The sequence below is a fragment of the Rhinatrema bivittatum genome, chromosome 3 (genome assembly GCF_901001135.1).
Source record: "Rhinatrema bivittatum chromosome 3, aRhiBiv1.1, whole genome shotgun sequence".
Classification (NCBI taxonomy): Eukaryota; Metazoa; Chordata; class Amphibia; order Gymnophiona; family Rhinatrematidae; genus Rhinatrema; species Rhinatrema bivittatum.
Window position 1 is genome coordinate 181,838,194 of NC_042617.1, and position 20,644 is coordinate 181,858,837.

A 20,644-nucleotide genomic window follows, 5' to 3' on the forward strand; every position below is an offset into this window, starting at 1 on the left:
AAACGTAATTATTCCATTGGCGATAGAACTCCTTGCCATTAAACTGGTATTTGAAAAATGGCAGCAGTGGCTGGAGGGAGCTCAACATCGTATAACAGTTTTCACTGACCATAAGAACTGGTATATCTCCAACAAGCACAACTTTTGAACCCACGTCAAGCATGGTGGGCACTCTTTTTCACTCGGTTCGACTTTGAATTGTGATATCAACCGGCGATCAAGAATATTAAGGCAGATGCCTTATCCTGATCCTTTTCTGCAGAAGACATCGATGAGCCTATTCAACATTTTATAGATCCGGCTTGCATTACCCTCTCAGCGACTTTTACTGTTCCTCCTGGTAAAACAGTGGTGCCTAAGAGACTGCGTAACAAAGTACTAGCCTGGGGGCACGATTCGCAGTTAGCTGGTCATCCAGGACGAGCTCGGATGCAAACGTTCCTTCAGCAATATTATTGGTGGCCGGAGATGCGCAAGGACATTTGAGCATATGTGGATTCTTGCCCGACCTGTGCGCAACACAAAATTCCCACGGGAAAAACTTGGGGACTTTTACAGCCGTTACCTACCCCCAGGAAGCCTTGGACACACATTTCTACAGACTTTATTATGGATCTTCTGCCTTCAGAAGGCAACACAGTAATTTGGGTACTAGTGGATCGATTTTCTAAAATGACCCACTTTATCCTACTACCCTCCCTCCCATCCGCTCCTCGCTTGGCCCAACTATTCATGCTCCTTATCTTCCGCCTCCATGGTCTGCCACAACAAATTGCATCTGATCGTGGACCTCAGTTCACGGCCTGCTTTTGGCTCAATTTCTGTAAGAAGTTTCACATTTCTCTCGACTATACCACGGCGTTCCATCCACAAGCTAACGGTCAGGCAGAACGTACTAATCATAAGAACATAAGAAATTGCCATGCTGGGTCAGACCAAGGGTCCATTGAGCCTAGCATCCTATTTCCAACAGAGGCCAAAACCAGGCCACAAGAACCTGGCAATTAACCAAACACTAAGAAGATTCCATGCTACTGATGCAATTAATAGCAGTGGCTATTCCCTAAGTAAAATTGATTAATAGCCATTAATGGACTTCTCCTCCAAGAATTTATCCAAACCTTTTTTGAACCCAGCTACACTAACTGCACTAACCACCTCCTCTGGCAACAAATTCCAGAGCTTTATTGTGCGTTGAGTGAAAAAGAATTTTCTCCGATTAGTCTTAAATGTATTACTTGCTACTTCATGGAATGCCCCCTAGTCCTTCTATTATTCGAAAGTGTAAATAACCGAGTCATATCTACTCGTTCAAGACCTCTCATGATCTTAAAGACCTCTATCATATCGCCCCTCAGCCGTCTCTTCTCCAAGCTGAACAGCCCTAACCTCTTCAGCCTTTCCTCATAGGGGAGCTGTTCCATCCCCTTTTATCATTTTGGTTGCCCTTCTCTGTACCTTCTCCATCGCAACTATATCTTTTTTGAAATGCAGTGACCAGAATTGTACACAGTATTCAAGGTGCGGTCTCACCATAGAGCGATACAGAGGCATTATGACATTTTCCGTTCTATTAACCATTCCCTTCCTAATAATTCTTAACATTCTATTTGCTTTTTTGACTGCTGCAGCACACTGAGCCGATGATTTTAAAGTATTATCCACTATGATGCCTAGATCTTTTTCCTGGGTAGTAGCTCCGAATATGGAACCTAACATCGTGTAACTACAGCAAGGGTTATTTTTTCCTATATGCAACACCTTGCACTTGTCCACATTAAATTTCATCTGCAATTTGGATGCCCAATCTTCCAGTCTTGCAAGGTCCTCCTGTAATCTATCACAGTCTGCTTGTGATTTAACTACTCTGAATAATTTTGTATCATCCGCAAATTTGATAACCTCACTCGTCGTATTCCTTTCCAGATCATTTATATATATATTGAAAAGCACCGGTCCAAGTACAGATCCCTCAGGCACTCCATTGTTTACCCTTTTCCACTGAGAAAATTGACCATTTAATCCTACTTTCCGTTTCCTGTCTTTTAACCAGTTTGTAATCCACGAAAGGACATCGCCTCCTATCCCATGACTTTTTAGTTTTTGTATAAGCCTCTCATGAGGGACTTTGTCAAACGCCTTCTGAAAATCCAAATACACTTCATCTACCGGTTCACCTTTATCCACATGTTTATTAACCCCTTCAAAAAAATGAAGCAGATTTGTTAGGCAAGACTTCCCTTGGGTAAATCCATGTTGACTGCATCCCATTAAATCATGTCTTTCTATATGCTCTACGATTTTCATCTTGAGAATAGTTTCCACTATTTTTCCCGGCACTGAAGTCAGGCTCACTGGTCTATAGTTACCTGGATCGCCCCTGGATCCTTTTTTAAATATTGGGGTTACATTGGCCACCCTCCAGTCTTCAGGTACAATGGATGATTTTAATGATAGGTTACAAATTTTAACTAATAGATCAGAAATTTCATTTTTGAGTTCCTTCAGAACCCTAGAATGCATACCATCTGGTCCAAGTGATTTGCTACTCTTTAGTTTGTCAATCTGGCCTACTACATCTTCCAGGTTCACAGTGATTTCGTTCAGTTCATCTGACTCATCACCCCTGAAAACCATCTCATCACCATCGTACTTTAAAGCAATTTCTTCGGATGTATGTCAACTCCCATCAGGATGATTGGGCGACACTTTTCTCATGGGCCGCGTTTTCGCACAACCCACATGCTTGTATCTCTATGGGGGCCTCCCCGTTCCAGATTGTATTCGGCAGACAACCCAGGCCGCCATTGCCTTTGCCCTTACTGGTACCATCACCCGCAGCCCAACTTACTGCTGTACAGTTGCGGCAGCTCTGGATTCATACTCAACACATGCTCCGTAAAGCAGCTCAAACCGCCAAAAGGTTTGCTGACAAACATCTGTGGCCAGCACCACAATTTCGTCCAGGAGAAAAAGTTAGAGATGTGAATCGTGTGCCGGATCGTCTTAACAATCAGATTCGGCGGGGGGGGGGGGGGGGGGGGAAATCTGATCGTTAAGATATGTGAATTGGAATCGTTTCCGATTCCAATTCACATCGCTAATTTTTTTTTTTAGGGAGGCCCGCGCCGCTAAAAAAAAAAAAAACCACCCGACCCTTTAAATCGATCCCCCCCCTCCTGACCCCTCCAAAACCTTTTAAAATTACCTGGTGGTCCAGGGGGGCCTCGGGGGGGCTCGGGGCGAGATCCAGGGGGGCCTCGGGGAGAGGAGAGATCCAGGGGGGCCTCCGGGAAAGATTTCTCATTTCCAGGCATCAGCTGTTCTAAAAACAAATGGCGCCGATGCCCCTTTGCCCTTACCATGTGACAGGGTATCTGTGCCATTGGCCGGCCCCTGTCACATGGTAGGAGCACTGGATGGCTGGCGCCATCTTTAAAGATGGTGCCAGCCAATGTTACTCATCAGCCCCTATTATAGAGTATAGTATAATAGGGGCTGATGAGTAAAGATGGCCGGCACCATCTTTAAAGATGGCGCCGGCCATCCAGTGCTCCTACCATGTGACAGGGGCCGGCCAATGGCACGGATACCCTGTCACATGGTAAGGGCAAAGGGGCATCGGCGCCATTTTTTTTTTAGAACAGCTGATGCCTGAAACGAGAAATCTTTCCCCGAGGCCCCCCTGGATCTCTCCTCTCCCCGAGGCACCCCTGGATCTCTCCCCGAGGCCCCCCTGGACCACCAGGTAATTTTAAAAGGTTTTGGGGGGGTCGGGAGGGGGGGTCAATTTAAAGGGTCGGGTGGGTTGTTTTTTTTTAGCGGCGCGGGCCTCCCTAAAAAAAAAGGGTCGGGAGGGTGGGGGAGGCTAAGGGGGGTCGATTTAAAGGGTCAGGTGGGTTTTTTTTTATCGGGCCATCGGCGCCATTTTAATTAGTGGCAGCCAAAATGGCGCCGATGGCCCGAGAGTGGGAGATCGCGCCGGGACACCCCCCCCCCTCCCCCACTGGACCACCAGGTAACTTAACATTTTGGGGAGGTTCAGGAGGGTGGGGGAGGGTAAGGAATTGGTTTTAAAGGGTCGGGGTGGGTTTAGGGGTTGTTTTGGTGTGCAGGTTTTCCCTCCCTCCCCCAAATAATTCCCGTGCCCTATTTAACGATACAATACAAATGCCCCTGACGATAAATTGGGGGCATTTGTATTGTATCGTGCACTCTAACGATTTAGAACGATTTTAAAATTATTTTATTTATTTATTTTATTTATTTCTTTTGTATACCGACATTCGATCGAGATATCACATCGGTTTCCAGAAAACAGGTTGAATAGAGCCGGAACTGCCCTATTTTACATTGTAACAAGAGAACAGTTGATTAAACAATAAATATAAGGAACATTGTAACATATGAATAAAATTAAAATTAAATATTAGATGTGGGTATATAGAAATGGCATATAGCCTATATACAATATGTACAATATGACTTGGTTATGAGTAGGGTGGGGGACAGGGAAGAGGGAGGTTACGAGAAGGGTGGGGGACAGGGAAAAGGGAGGATAGAGAAGGGGGGAGGGGTTATGCGTTCATGCAGAGTAGAAGTTATGCGGTAAGGCTTTCAAGAGCGTTTATTATAGGATGTTGGGGTTCAGGAGGGAATGCTTTCAAGAACAGCCATGTTTTGAGCTGTTTTTAAAGACTTGCGGTGGGGGTTCGTTTCTGAGCTGTGGGGGGAGGGAGTTCCAGAGGGTAGGGCCAGCTATTGTAATGGCTCGTTTGCGTGTTGTATTGAGGTGAGCATTTTTAAGAGTTGGGATGGAGAGGAGACCTGAGTTGGTGGATCTGAGATTTCTTTGTGTGAAATATGGTTGGATGTTGTTGTTTAGCCAGACCATTCTGTTGTTGTTTATTTTTTTGTGAAGAAGGGTGAGGGTTTTATACTGGATTCTTTGTGTGATGGGCAGCCAGTGGAGGTCTTTGAGAGTGGGTGTGATGTGGGAGGATTTTCTGTGATTGGTGATAATTCTGGCGGCGGCGTTTTGTAGAACTTGGAGGGGCTTGATGTGGATTTCAGGAAGTCCAAGGAGGAGGGAGTTGCAGTAGTCGAGTTTTGAGAAAATAATTGATTGTAGTACTGTTCGGAAATCATGCGGTTGGAGGAGAGGTTTGAGTTTTTTAAGTGTTTGAAGTTTGAAAAATCCATCTTTGATTATATTGGAGATGTGTCGTTTAAAGTTGAGTTGGCTGTCGATGGTTACTCCTAGGTTTTTTGTGGATGGTGTGAGTGAGGTTCTTGATAAGTTTGGCATCCCAGTGTTGTTTGCGCTTCCTGTGTTGTTTGAGGGGGTGCTCTCGAGGGGGGAAGCGGGACGGTCGTCCTGGATGTGAATGATTTCTGTTTTGGCTTGGTTGAGGCAGAGAGATAGTTGTGATAGCAGTTGAGATAAATTTGAACTGAGTTTGTTCCATCTTTCCATGGTGAGTTCAATGGATTTGGTGATGGGGAGGAGAATTTGAATGTCGTCTGCATAAACGAAGTAGGTGAGGTTGGCATCAGAGAGGTATTTGCATAGTGGGAGGAGGTAGATGTTGAAGAGGGTCGAGGATAGTGAAGAACCTTGAGGGACGCCATGGGTGAGGGGCACTTGGGAGGATTCAGAAGAGTTTGTCTTGACAATGAAGGATCTGTTAGAGAGGTATGATTTGAACCAGTTGAGTGTAGTGTCTTGCAGACCGATCTCTTTAAGTCTGGTGAGGAGAGTTCTGTGGTTGATGGTGTCAAATGCGGCTGATATATCGAGGAGGATCAGTAGAAATGTCTTGCCACTGTCTCGGCCTCTGAGGATGGTGTTGGTGAGGGAGAGGAGGAGAGTTTCTGTGCTGTAGAGTTTTCTGAAGCCGTGCTGTGTTGGATGGAGAAGATTGTGGGCGTCGAGGTGGTCTGTGAGTTGATTGTTGACAGTTTTCTCGATGATTTTTGCTAGGAATGGGAGGTTGGAGACTGGTCTGTAGTTTGCAGGATCAGATTTGTCGAGTTGCGGTTTTTTTTATGATTGGTTTGATGATGGCGTTTTTGAGTTTGTCTGGGAAGATTCCTTGTTCGAGGGATAGGTTGATGATTTGGGTTATAGGTTTGGCAATAATCTCTCTGATGAGTTTTAGGGTTTTGATGGGGATGGAGTCTACGGGGTGGGATGCTGGTTTGGTTTTTTTGATGAAGGGTTCAATTTCTGTAGATGCAACAGGAGTGAATTGGGTCCAAATGTGGATGGGAGGAGGGATATTTGTTGAGTCGTTGTGGGAATGGGGAATCTTGGCAATGATGTTGTCGACTTTGTCCTTGAAGAATTGAGCTAGTTTGTCACTGGAGATGTTGTTGGAGTTTGGCATTGTGTCATTCTGGATTGGGTTGGTGAGTTCTTTGACGTATGAGAAGAGGGTCCTCGGGTTGAATTGGTATTCATGAATTCTGGATGTGTAGAAATTGCGCTTTGCTGTGTTGAGGTCAGCTGTATATTTGTGTAGAAGTGTTCTATATTTGTCTTTCAGGTTTGGTGTAGGTGTTCGTCTCCATTGTTTTTCGGTTTGTCTGAGCGTTCGTTTGGATGTTTTCAGTTCGGGGGTGTACCAAGGAGCATTTTGTTTAGTAGATGATCTGATTTCCTTTTTTATTGTGGGGCATAATGTGTTGGCTATGTCAGCGTTGATGGAGATCCAGGAGTCTGTAGCTGAGTTGGCATCATGTAGGTTGATTGTTTTTAGTGCTTCCGGGAGTAGCTCTGCTAGGTCTTCACTGGAGCAAGGTTTGGTGTATTCAATGAAGCAGGAGTCTGTTTTTGCTGTGTTCGATTGATGTTGGAGCTTGGCTTGAATGAGGTAGTGGTCGGACCATGGAGTTGGAGTAGTAGTGGGTGATTCAGTTGCAGATATTTTATTGTTAATGAAAATTAAATCAAGGGTGTGCCCAGATTTCTGAGTGGGGGTGGTAATGATTTGGGAGAATCCGAGAGCTGTCATGGAAGATAGGAGGAGTTCGCAGGTGGGAGTTGTTGGTTGGGTGTCAATATGGAGATTGAAGTCTCCTAGTATGATGGCTGGTTCTTGTAGGTTGATGTGTGATGTGATGGCTTCGATCAGGGGGGAGAGGTTGTGTTGTAGGCAGCCGGGAGGAGCATAGAGGAGGAGTATTTGTAGATGTTTTGATTTAAATAGGTTAGTCTCGAAAGGAGGGGGTAGGTTTAGGGGGAAAGAGGAGAATTTAAGTTTTTTGTGGGCTAGGAATAGTAGTCCACCTCCCTTTCTTTTGCTCCTAGGTATGGAGAATATGTTGTATGTGTTTCTGGGCAGTTGATTGAGTAGGACTGTGTCAGTGTGTTTGAGCCATGATTCAGTTATGCAGAATATGTCTGGGTGGTAGTCTGAGAGCAGGTCATGAATGATTGGGATTTTTTTGGTGATAGACTGTGCATTGATGAGTAGTAGAGTGATGAGTGTGAGGGTATTAAAGTATATTTTAGGGTTAGTTTGGATTTTGGTGAGACGTCTAGTGGATGGAGTGAATTTGGGAGGGTGGTATTGGTTGTAGTGGTGAGGAAGTTTGGGAATGCATTGTGTTAGATCCATAATTGTGACGATAATTTTAATCGTTCAAAAACGATTCACATCCCTAGAAAAAGTATGGCTTAGCACCAGGCACATCCAGTTGAGAGTTCTTCCATGCGCTTGTCCCTCGTTATATTGGGCCCTTTCTGGTGCTGCTCAGCTTGGTCCTGTGACTTACCAGCTTCGTTTGCCGGCCACATTGCGTATCCATAACTCCTTCCACACGTCACTCCTGAAGTAGTTGATCCGCTCTTGGCCTTCTCGGAAGATCCCCAACGTTCCCCAACCCAGGGCAGAACAGGAGACTATATATCAAGTGCTTGAAGTACTAGATGTCCGGAAACGAGGCAACATATGGGAATATCTCCTAGCGTGGGAAGGATTCGGACCTGAGGAGAATTCTTGGGAGCCTGCTAAGAACATCCTGGATAACACCCTTCTCAAGAACTTTCACAATGAACATCCAGGTAAACCCAAGCCTTCTAGAGGGAGGCCTAAAGGAGGGGGTACTGTTATGGCCGTCGGCCACGGCGGGCCGGGACCGGGGCCGACTGTCATGGCCGCCGGCTGCGGCGGTCAGCAGCCGGGACCAAGCACTCACCCGCGGTGAGGGGTTTGCTCCGAGGCTCCTGCTGGAGCAGGTAGCCTTCTCCGGCGCTCTCCTCGTGGCCATGGCCACTGCTAGGCCGGCCGCAGGGCCCTGCATGGCCGGGATGACTCCTCCCCCTTCTGGCTGTCTTAGAGCCGCGCGCATGACTGAAGATAAGATTTAAAGGAGCCACGACAGGAAGTTGTCGTGGCTCCTTCCTGGGACTCCTCCCTCACTTTGGGTATTTAAGGTAAGGTCTGCTCTTCAGACCTTGCCTTGGTATTCAGGCTCTCGAGGGAGTTGCCTGTGCTCCGTGTTCCTGGTTCCGTTCCTCATCCTGTTCCTGCTTCCTGTTGGACTGTTTCCTTGGCTTTTGACCTTCGGACCGGCTGCGGTGTTTCCTTGGCTTGACCCTGGACTAGCTTCGGACCTTTCTCCTGATTCGCTCCTAGACTGGCTTCGGACCACTCTCCTGACTTGCTTCTGGATCGGCTTACGATCCTTCTCTGGACTTCAACCCTTGGACCGGCTCTTGACTATTCTTCGACTCCCACTCCGGGACTGTCTACGACCTGCTGGAGGCGCCAGCTATCTGGAATCCACGATCTGCAGGATCCAGACCTACATTCAGTCTTAGGTGAGTCTCCTAAGTCCCAGCGGCCGGGTTCCTTCGGGCTTCTCCTGGGGGAATCATGAGCTTCCAGGGTGAAGTCTTCATTTCAACATCTGCATCTTCAGGCCTTGCCCTCCGACGGTAGAGACCTAAAAGGGTCAAACCCCTTTTGGGGTAGCGCTAACTCTACCTCGGAACAGGGTCCACCTTCCGAATCAGAACACCTTCCTTGTCCCTTCCCATCCTGGCTCCACTCTGATTAGCTTCAAGAAAAACAAGTTTTACTTGGCCCATAGACTTTAATGTATCCCAAAACAAATGCAAACAAAACTTTTTCTTATTTTCAGAGGTTCCTTCCGTTTGTTTCATTTGAAATGAACCAAACCATATTTTACTTGTTCATTTTAAATGAATGTACATACCTATGCACTACTTCTTCTGGATCTTGGATTAGGAGGGAATATGTTAATACACAAACAGGTTTAATTAATAAATCTGGAAGGAAAACAGCCAAAACAGACCAGGCATACATACTTGAAGTAACATTAGACACAAAAGGCATATTACAAGCATTGATTACATATAATAATAAATATAATGGAAATATCTTTTAAACATGGTCACTTTCCTTCTGGTACAAGGGAAATGCATTTTGGCCTGCTGTAGTTGGAACCTTTCCTTTGACCTACTGCTGAACTGCTGCCTGGGGACTTGGGGGGGCCTAGCTTTTTTCTCCAACTCTTCCTCTTCCTTTAGCAGGCACAGGAGGGTGTTTATGTTACTGAATTAGAAGACACTGCTCTGAAAAGTACAATCCTTTGTCAAAATATCAATCGTACCACACAAACACAAGGAAAATCTAATATTCAAGGGAATCACCCATACAGCACAGACACATACCAGGGCTCTTAAAGCTCTTATGACGGATCACAATTTATTAGACTCCTGGAGATCTACCTTTCCACACTCAAGGTCCTATTCGTTCTATTCTAAACCACATGATTCATATACCCGTATTGATTATTTATTGGTAGACAAAAATTTATTCCATATGGTTCGTGGACCCGAGGTGGGCATTGTGACGTGGTCCGATCATGCTCCTGTCTCACTGCACCTCTGCATACCTCATGGGGATCACGGCCATAGGTTCTGGCGCCTTAATGATTCCTTATTACAGGACCAGCAGTTTGTACAGTCCTCTACTGAGGTGATTCGCGATTACTTTACTATTAATGTGGGTTCCGTTTCCTCTCCAGTTATGATCTGGGACTGCTTTAAATCCTATATCAGAGGGCATTTTATCTCCTTTGCCTCACATACCAAGAAAAAGAGGGAGGCAGCCTGCTCTAGGCTACGGGAACGCATAGCGGATCTTACCAACCAACATTGTCATTCACGCTCTAAGAACACTCTGTCTCAGCTTACCAAATGTAGAGAGGAGTTGCGTAGACTGGAATTAAACCACGTTGCGCATGCCCTGAACCTTACTAGACAAACTCATTTCGAGGGAGGAAATAAGGCTGGAAAGATATTGGCACACCAGCTGAAAAAACAGTCTTTTCAAAACCACATACTTAAGATAAAAAATGAAAAGGGACAGATTGAGACAGCCAATTCGGCCATCACACAGCAATTCCTTAAGTTTTACAGAGATCTCTACTCAGCAGAAACTCATATATTACCCGCAGATATACTCCATTATCTTCACAAACTTCCCTTGCCTCGTCTCACCCAAGAAATGCGAGACAGTCTAAATGCGACTATCACGACCCCGGAGATTTTAGAGGTTATAAAGACTCTTAAGGTGGGAAAGGCCCCTGGTCCCGATGGCTTAACAGCCAAGTTCTATAAATCTTTTAAGCATGTATTAGTCCCACATCTCCAGAGTCATTTCAATTACCTTCAGGAGGGTAATACTGCCGGCATAACCCCGGAGATTTTAGAGGTTATAAAGACTCTTAAGGTGGGAAAGGCCCCTGGTCCCGATGGCTTAACAGCCAAGTTCTATAAATCTTTTAAGCATGTATTAGTCCCACATCTCCAGAGTCATTTCAATTACCTTCGGGAGGGTAATACTGCCGGCATAACCATTATAGCTAAGCCTGGGAGGGATCCGGCTTTATGTGCCTCCTATCGGCCGATCTCCCTGATCAACTTGGACCTTAAAATTTTAGCCAAAATACTGGCCGATAGATTAAATTGCTTTGTAGCACGTATTATCCATCCTGACCAGGCTGGCTTTATACCCGGCCGCATGGCCAGCGATAATGTACGTAAAATTATTAACATTATCTGGGGTGCCTCTCAAAGCCAAGTGGATCATCTACTCCTGGCCATCGATGCGGAGAAGGCATTTGACATGGTCCACTGGCCTTTTTTGTTTCAGGCTTTGCAGGTAATGGAGTTTGGCCCTTCCTTCCATAACTGGATCCATGCCCTATATTCCAATCCTTTAGCTTGTATCAAAATTAATGGCAAGTACACTGATACATTCCCGGTGCAAAGAGGGACGAGGCAGGGTTGCCCCCTGTCCCCCCTATTATTCGCCATATTCCTTGAACCCCTGGCGATCTCTATTAGAATTAATAGAGAGGTACACGGATTTACTACTCCCACATGTGAATCTAAACTGTCGTTGTTTGCTGATGATATCATCTTTACGGTGGGTAGCCCCCTCCTGACTCTTCCAATTCTGGAGGCGGAGCTGGCGCGGTTCAGCGCTGTCTCTGGCTTTAAGATAAATTGGGACAAGTCAGAAATTTTGAACATCACCTGTTCCCCTGCTACGGTGGGTATATTGACAGAAAGACATGCTTTTCGGTGGGCCAAACATAAGCTTAAGTATCTTGGGGTATATCTTAGTAATAATATATCAGAGTTGTTTCAACTTAATTATGTACCCTTACTTAAAAAAATGGATATGGATCTCGAACAATGGTCTACACTCCCTCTCTCTTGGATAGGACGTATGGCTACTATCAAGATGAACGTCCTCCCGAGGTTTCTTTATCTTTTCCAGACATTACCAATCCTGGTGGGACGCTCCATTTTGCTTCAATGGCAACGTAAGCTTCTGCGCTTCCTCTGGAGACACCGTCCGCCCCGTGTGGCACAAAAAATCCTTTATCAACCCAAGTCAATGGGTGGTATGGGCCTTCCTAATCTGTCTCGCTACTACGCGGCGGCACAGCTTCGCCCTATAATTGACTGGCACAGCTCGACCTCAGCTAAACCGTGGGTCACGTTAGAGCAAGCATGGATATCTCCGGTACCACTAGCCTCTCTTCTTTGGCAGCCGGCTTCCACATGGCGCGCAAATCTTAAGCTCTCGCCGTGCACACGACAGACCTACAATGTGTGGAAACAGTGGAAATCTAAGCTTGTGGGCGATTATGCCTATCATTCTCTCACTTCCTTGTTCCACAACAACTTATTTCCTGCAGGCCTTCCTACCAAAGGATATGCGCTGTGGAAGGCTAAGGGCATCTCCTGTGTTCACCATGTTCTCCAAAGGAATACTCTTCTATCTTTCTCAACGCTACAGGAGACCTATCAGCTTACCTCTGTGGAGTTTTTGCCTTACATGCAGCTACGTCACTTCTTATTCAAGGCGCAGCAAAAGGGATTGCTGGCTCCCACACGTTCTATGTTTGAAGGATATTGTGAAAACCACAAAAATACTGGGGGCCTCATCTCCAAAATCTATCAATTATTGGCTGTGCAACCGTTCAGTAAACATACTCATATGGCTGCTTGGGAGGCTGACCTCCAGACTTCTTTTTCCGAGGAGGACTGGACAACTATATTCTCCACTATTTCCAGGGGGAATATCTCTGCCGGGATTATAGAAGCTAATTACAAGATATTGTATAGGTGGCACCTGACACCCGCCAGGCTTCATCGATATTACCCCAGAGTGGATCCTCTTTGCTGGCGTAATTGCCGTCAAGTTGGGACCTATTTACATGCATGGTGGGACTGTGAACTTATTAAACCCTTATGGTCCTTTGTCTCCCAGTTATTGTCCGAACTACTTCAATTACCTTGCCTTCTATCTGCGGCAAAGGCGCTCTTATTCCTCCCGGACCCTTCCCTTACCACGGCGGCCCAAACATTGCTGCATCAAGTTTGCACGGCCACCAAAATGGAGATTGCTTATCACTGGAAGCGAGCTCATCCGCCCACGTCGGCCGAACTTTTACAACGCTTGGATAAGGCCTGTACTCTGTATCGATTAACGGCTTTGAAATATCATCGTCTTGCCAAATTTAATCAAGTTTGGGAACCATATATCTGCTGGAGACCATTGACTTTTACAGTATAGTTCTTGGAAGATACCTATTAGTTCATTCTGGATATTAACATCCTGACTGAGATAGTTGGAGCTTCGCTCAGAAACGTGTTGATAGTACATACATAGCATGCGGGAGGGGGGGGGGAGGGGGGTACTAAAGAAGCTTATTCATCTGATGTTGTATTGCATTTTATTGTTTATCAGATAACTTGCTGTTGTGTTTGAAATTGCTTTGCTGCTTGTACTATTTCTTACAGCAATAAAAGCGTTAATAAAAAAAAAAAAAATCTAATATTCATAAATCCTGCACTAATATTAGCATATAATTTGGTTTATCAGCAAGCTGATAAAGACGAATAGTCCTCAATGAATACCACTGGCCTTTTCTATTATTTACCTCCATAGCTGTTATATGACATCTTATGTCATATTTTTATAGTGTAATTTAATGCAATTAAAACATTGAATCAGTCACAAATAATATGTCCATGAGAATCAAACCAATGCCCGACATCAGCCAATGTTTCGTACCCAAAACTGCATCAGGGGATAACATAAGAGTTCACTTGTTTGAACATGGTGCTTTAATGCAAACGATGGCATCTCATTTTCATATATATCAACCAGCTCAATCAATTATCATTTAACCAACGAGTCCAATATGAAATAAATCTAGATATGTTAGGTTATTAAGATTTTTTCAATATATGTGAATAGTACCGATTCTTAAATATATTTACGGGTAAGTGACTCTCATACCATCCCGCTAGCTTTTTGGCATGTGTGCTCTCAAGCCGCATTAGGGATCATCTTTAATCATTGGTCACTATTTTACCCATATATTTTCAATTTATATTTCCCTTTTTTTTTGCTTTTTTTTGTTCTTTTTGTCTTTTAAATAAAAGAGATACTTCCCTTATGAAGCTCAATGTCCATGGAGGGTGATACCCTTCCACTTATTTTAAATGCAGTCCAGAGTACAGTTCGACGTGCACGTTTCGCGTCCTGTGCTGCTTTAGGAACCTGTCTGGCTGTATTCGCGTGTGCCTAGTTTCTTTCGGTTACACTTCAATATCTGAAAGAATAAACATTTGTTACCAAGAATCAGCTGAATACAAACGAAGCGCATGCGTTTAAAAGCAGCACTTCTAGAGCCGCCGCTTTACAGGAGAACTTTCTCCCGGACCGTGACGAAGTAATGCTCACGTTTGCGAGGCAGTAAGTGCGGATGGAAACTCAAGAAAGGAAAGTATATTCTCAACAGAATGGTTGGTAACAAATGTTTATTCTTTCAGATATTGAAGTGTAACCGAAAGAAACTAGGCACACGCGAATACAGCCAGACAGGTTCCTGAAGCAGCACAGGACGCGAAACGTGCACGTCGAACTGTACTCTGGACTGCATTTAAAATAAGAACTGTACTCTGGACTGCATTTAAAATAAGTGGAAGGGTATCACCCTCCATGGACATTGAGCTTCATAAGGGAAGTATCTCTTTTATTTAAAAGACAAAAAGAACAAAAAAAAGCAAAAAAAAAGGGAAATATAAATTGAAAATATATGGGTAAAATAGTGACCAATGATTAAAGATGATCCCTAATGTGGCTTGAGAGCACACATGCCAAAAAGCTAGCGGGATGGTATGAGAGTCACTTACCCGTAAATATATTTAAGAATCGGTACTATTCACATATATTGAAAAAATCTTAATAACCTAACGTATCTAGATTTATCTCATTTTCATGCCATTGTCTGAATTAGAACACCATGTTCAGACAAGTGAACTCTTATGTTATCTGCTGATGCTGTTTTGGGTACGAAACATCGGCTGATGTCAGGTCTGAGGCTGCAGCAATTGAACTGTAAGTTCCTCACAGAAGGTACTGAATATGAACTAGGAGAGATGGTCAGAAGGCAGCCTTTTCCCAACCAGGGTTGGATGACTTTGTTCGGCCTTTCACCTTTGGTCTGTAGCCCTATGAAACATGCTGTGGATGGAATGGATACTGAAGAAAGCATAGAAGTAGCTTCAGAGGATGCTGCACACAGTGGTGGTCTCAGTATGGACTTGTTTTGCTGATATATTATGATGACCATTGTTGTCATTGATGTGGTTAGTTTGTCCAAAGATCACTACAAGCATTCTGAGTCTTTTGCTTGAACAGCTGTATTGTGCTGTTGCTGCCCAACAATACAAGGTGCTCATAGAAGGGGGAATTGTTATATTCCAGCATTCTTTTGATGCCGGGCTTGCATATATCCTTCCTTGCGTCAGTGGGATAGATGGATTGGGACATGATGAGGCTTCTTCTGATGCCAGCCCTTCTCCTAGGCAGACATCTGGGGCACATGCTTTTGGTCTGGTTCTCATGTCCTGGATGTCTCTTCTCTACTTTTACCTCCTTTCCTGGGATCCAGATGCACTCCCACCTCTGCTTTCAGCACTGACAAGCAGAACAATGTGCCAAGCTTACTTTTAGACAGATTTACAGCAAGGGAAAAGAGGACTGCATGTTCACATTAGTGTATGCATGCTATTTTTGCTGTGGTTTCACACTGTTTCGTGCACAGATGCTATTCACAAATAGATGCTACAACTGTATAAGTTAGCATAGACACTAATAATATAATCTTCACACACTATTAAGACTATTTTTATTGCAAGTGCTAAAATGTTTTGTGTATTATACACTAAAAGGTAGATTTTAAAAACCTTGCGTGTGCAAAAATGGCCATTTTTGTGCGTAAGTGGCGCAAGTGGGAGCTACACAAATTTTAAGTAGCCAGGAAGGGCATGCGTACATCAATGTAAGCATGCCCATAAAACGTGGGCAGAAAAGGCATGAACGTAGAGCCAGCACTGACACACGTAGCTTCTAATTTTCCTCAGCCGGTGCACGTAACATACCCATGCCACTTTGTTACTGCTTCTTGTTAGGCCCAGGGGGGTGAGAGAGAGACTCTTTATAGGGCTCAGTCTGATGCTGTATATATGGACCATTGGAAGAGAATGACTGCATTGTACAAATCAACTCCTTTTCATCACTTATAAGGTCAAAAATTCTTTAATGAGGTCAGTTTTACAATGAATAACTCTGAATGTGTCTGTGTCTGTGACAACAACCCCCGTAACCTCAACCCACCTCCCGTAAACTCACCCCGAATCAAAGTACCCCTTTACAATGGTCCATAGAGTATCAGGCTGAGCCCAATAAAGAGGTGCACGCTCTTTGGGGCGGATTTTAAGAGCCCTGCGCGCCGGTGCGCCTATGTTCAATAGGCCTACTGGCGCGCGCAGAGCCCCGGGACTTGCATAAGTCCCGGGGTTTTCCGAGGGGGGCTTGTCGGGGGCGGGGCCGAGCGGCACGCCGTTTTCGGGGCGGGACGCGGCGTTTCGGGGGCGGGCCCGGGGGCGTGGCCGTGCACCTCCGGAACCGCCCCCGGGTTGCGTCTAGGCGCGCGGGGATTTACTTCTCCCTCTGGGAGGCGTAAATCCCCCAACAAAGGTAGGGGGGAGGTTTAGACAGGGCCGGGGGGTGGGTTAGGTAGAGGAAGGGAGGGGAAGGTGAGGGGAGGGCGTTAGCGAATTCCCTCCGAGGCCGCTCCGATTTCGGAGCGGCCTCGGAGGGAACGGAGGCAGGCTGCGCGGCTTGGCGCACGCCGGCTACATGAAATCGGTAGCCTTGTGCGCGCCGATCCAGGATTTTAGCGGATACGTGCGTCTACACGCGTATCTACTAAAATCCCGCGTACTTTTGTTGGTGCCTGGAGCGCCAACAAAAGTACGCCAACGCGCCGTTTTTGAAAATCTACCCCTGTGGGGCGGATTTTAAGAGCCCTGCTCGCGTAAATCCGGGCGGATTTACGCGAGCAGGGCCTTGCGAGCCGGTGCGCCTAAGATCCATAGGCCTACCGGCGCGCGCAGAGCCCCGGGACTCGCGTAAGTCCTGGGGTTTTTCGAGGGGGGCGTGTCGGGGGCGGGGCCGATCGGCACGGCGTTTTCGGGGCGGGACGCAGCGTTTTGGGGGCGGGCCCGGGGCGTGGTTTCGGCACGGGGCGGTCCGGGGGCGTGGCCGCGCCCTCCGGAACCGCCCCCAGGTCCCGTCTCGGCGCTGGGATTTACTTCTCCCTCCGGGAGGCGTAAATCCCCCAACAAAGGTAAGGGGGGGGTCTAGATAGGGCCGGGGGGGGTGGGTTAGATAGAGGAAGGGAGGGGAAGGTGAGGGGAGGGCGAAAGCAAGTTCCCTCCGAGGCCGCTCCGATTTCGGAGCGGCCTCGGAGGGAACAGCGGCAGGCTGCGCGGCTCGGCGCGCACCGGCTACACGAAATCGGCAGCTTTGCGCGCGCCGATCCAGGATTTTAGCGGATACTCGCGGCTACGCGCGTATCTACTGAAATCCAGCGTACTTTTGTTTGCGCCTGATGCGCCAACAAAAGTACGCTAAGGCGCGCTTTGTGAAAATCTACCCCTTTCTTTCTCTCTCTCTCTCCTTCCCTCCCCCCTGCAATGTTCTCCTGACTCCTGTACCTAACAAGGAGGAGTAGCAAAGTGGCACATGTGCATACAGCTCCAGACATGCATGCATGGAGAGTATTTTATAACCTACACACATAGGGGTAGATTTTCAAAAACGGCGCGTTGGCGTACTTTTGTTGGCGCTCCAGGCGCCAACAAAAGTACGTGGGATTTTAGTAGATACGTGCGTAGCCGCGTGTATCCGCTAAAATCCTGGATCGGCGCGCGCAAGGCTACTGATTTCGTGTAGCCGGCGCGAGCTGAACCGCGCAGCCTACCTCCATTCCCTGCAAGGCCGCTCCATTTCGGAGCGGCCTCGGAGGGAATTCGCTAACGCTCTCCCCTCACCTTCCCCTCCCTTCCTCTACCTAACCCACCCCCCCCGGCCCTGTCTAAACCCCCCCCCTACCTTTGTTGGGGGATTTACGCCTCCCAGAGGGAGAAGTAAATCCCCGCGCGCCAGCAGGCCGCTGGCGCGCCTAGACGCAACCCAGGGGCGGTTCCGGAGGGCGCGGCCACGCCCCCGAACCGCCCCGGGCCGAAACCACGCCCCCGGGCCCGCCCCTGAAATGCTGCGTCCCGCCCCGAAAACGGCGCGCCGCTCAGCCCCGCCCCCAACACGCCCCCCCCCCTCTCGGAAAACCCCGGGACTTACGCGAGTCCCGGGGCTCTGCGCGCGCCGGTAGGCCTATTGAACATAGGCGCACTGGCGCACAGGGCCCTGCTCGCGTAAATCCGGGTGGATTTACGTGAGCAGGGCTCTTAAAATCCGCCCCATAGGTTATAAAATAGCATGTATTTTTGTGAGCAGCGAGATACGCACGGCCCTTTTAAAATTTACCTGTAAGTTTAGCATACGCGTAAAATATTTTAGTATATACCTGCTAAACATTTTAGTGGAAATGTAGTGCACAGACCCCTTTATTAACAATATACATTTATTTTTGCGATTAGTGCATCATGGATGGATGTGACCCAGCCTGGATTCTCTGGTCACATCAAGATGAAAGTTCAGTTCTTCGTGAAACTGGCTTAATTGTTTGATCTGTTTCTTCAGAGTAAAATGTCCAAACATGAGCTGGATAACTATGGATTTATGATGTGGGAAGTCCACAAAAGTCATTGTAAAATATAGCTCAGTAGGCTGAAGAGAATACTGTTCATGTCCATCTTGATCCACCAGGAATCCCATAAAGGGGAAAATAATGGCTGCCAGAAAGTCAAGCTCAAATGAGTCATGCTTGCAGCCACTACAACCCTTAAGTGCTATAGCACTGACAGGATGTCACATCCCATGTGGCAGCCCATTACAATGCCCTACAGCTGCATTGCAGTTTCGGCAGTGGTATCGCTGAGAATGGACATTCTGTATATTGCATGAACTATGATGCCATATCAAATAGTATGAAGCTGATTTTCCTGAGATTTCTTGTTTTCTTGTGTTTGTTCAGGGGGAATTATTGAAAACTGTTTTTCCTGCCATAAAATACCATTCCGTTCCCCTGACAGCGCTTTGTACTGATACACGTGCTAGGGTGCTTTTGGCTGGTAACAAAGGTAGGAAGACTTTTTTTTTGTTTATTGATCATGAATAGCATAATGCCACACTCGTACCTGCTTGCAGAACATATTTTTAAAGTTGAATTCATACATTAGAAGTCAATGTATTAAAATCAATCAATAATGCCTTTTATTGGATGATTTTCGCACGCACTTTATCTTCTGCAGAAACCCTCATTATACACCTAAAGGTGAATTTTAAAAGCCTGCCGCTTGCCAGAATCGGGAGATACACACGCACGTAGGGCTTACACGTGCCTGCCATATTTTTAAAGCTGCCTGCGTGCGTGTGCATCTTCCGCAGCATGCACATCTCATTGGGTTTAAAAAAGGGGCATGGTTTGGGCCTGGTCTGGGTGTTCTGGGGCGGGGTCAAGAGACGTGTGCATAAATACTTGTGCGCCTGGACATGCGCCCAGGTCCAGTGTCACATAAGTTTACTTCTGCTATGGAGGAGTAACTTTAAAAAAAAAAAAAAAAAAAGCTGTTTCTGACGGGTTTAAAGGGTCTGGAGGAGTGCAGACTATTAAACCAGGGGGGTTTCGAGAATCTAACTCTAGACTGGGTAAACTGATGGATGAACTGGTGAAACTGGTCATGGTACGCGCGCCAGTTATAAAATACCCTGACTAACGTGGTAGAAACCAAATTTATACGGCTAGGCACATGCACATTTAAAATTGTGCATACGTGTGCATAGCCAGGCTATTTTATAACATGCGCACAGGTATGCGCAAGTTATAAAATGGTTGCGTCCTTGGCACTGATATATTTTGAAAGTTTCTGTCCCTGTGTCCTAAGGAGCATTAAATCTGGAGTTTTTCAAGAGCAAGAATGAGAAGCCCTGCACCCTATGAAATCCCCCTATTTGGTTCATCCCATCTGAAGTCATGCTACAGTGGATGAAAACAGGAAGGATTCCTCTGTGCTCCTGCCCTGACCAGTTCCAAAATCCAAATGGCACTGACTGACCTTCTACAATCTTTTTAACACACATACACAGGTAAAGGGAAAAAGATCACTTATGGTCAACTAGGAACGTGTTAGATTTTGGAGCTGGTGTTGCCAGAGTGTGGATGATTCCCTCCTGCACCATTCTTCTTGACATGACTTCAGGTAGGGTAAGCCAGGCAGGGGGACCTGATAGGGGTGGTGAGAGCACAGAGGAGACTGCTGATTTATGGTGGAGGGGGCAATGAGTACATGAAAGGGGAAACATCATGGTCCAAATTAGATCCTTCATTAGCCCCCACAAAACTTAACTACACATTGCAAAAGCATAGTTAAGTTTTTATCTTACTAGTGGAGTAACGGAAACTGCATTACCTATGTGCAATTTGTATTAACCTATTTTATATGTTAATAAACTGCTTTTTATTCATTGGCTTGTGACAGAATGCATTAATATTGTGTTAGTTCATGTTAAGGTTAAGTTAGACTAACACACAATGCAGAAAGGATAATGCGGTG

General features: G+C 46.2%; 1 protein-coding gene across 1 annotated transcript in view; it reads left to right on the forward strand.

The window, feature by feature from the left end:
* Positions 1-20,644, forward strand: part of WDR64 (WD repeat domain 64) — a 540,197-nt gene that overhangs the window by 392,945 nt on the left and 126,608 nt on the right. The window contains exon 21 of the mRNA XM_029594015.1: positions 19,066-19,171. Coding sequence (XP_029449875.1) covers positions 19,066-19,171 — 106 coding nt within the window. The remainder of the gene's footprint in view (positions 1-19,065; positions 19,172-20,644) is intronic.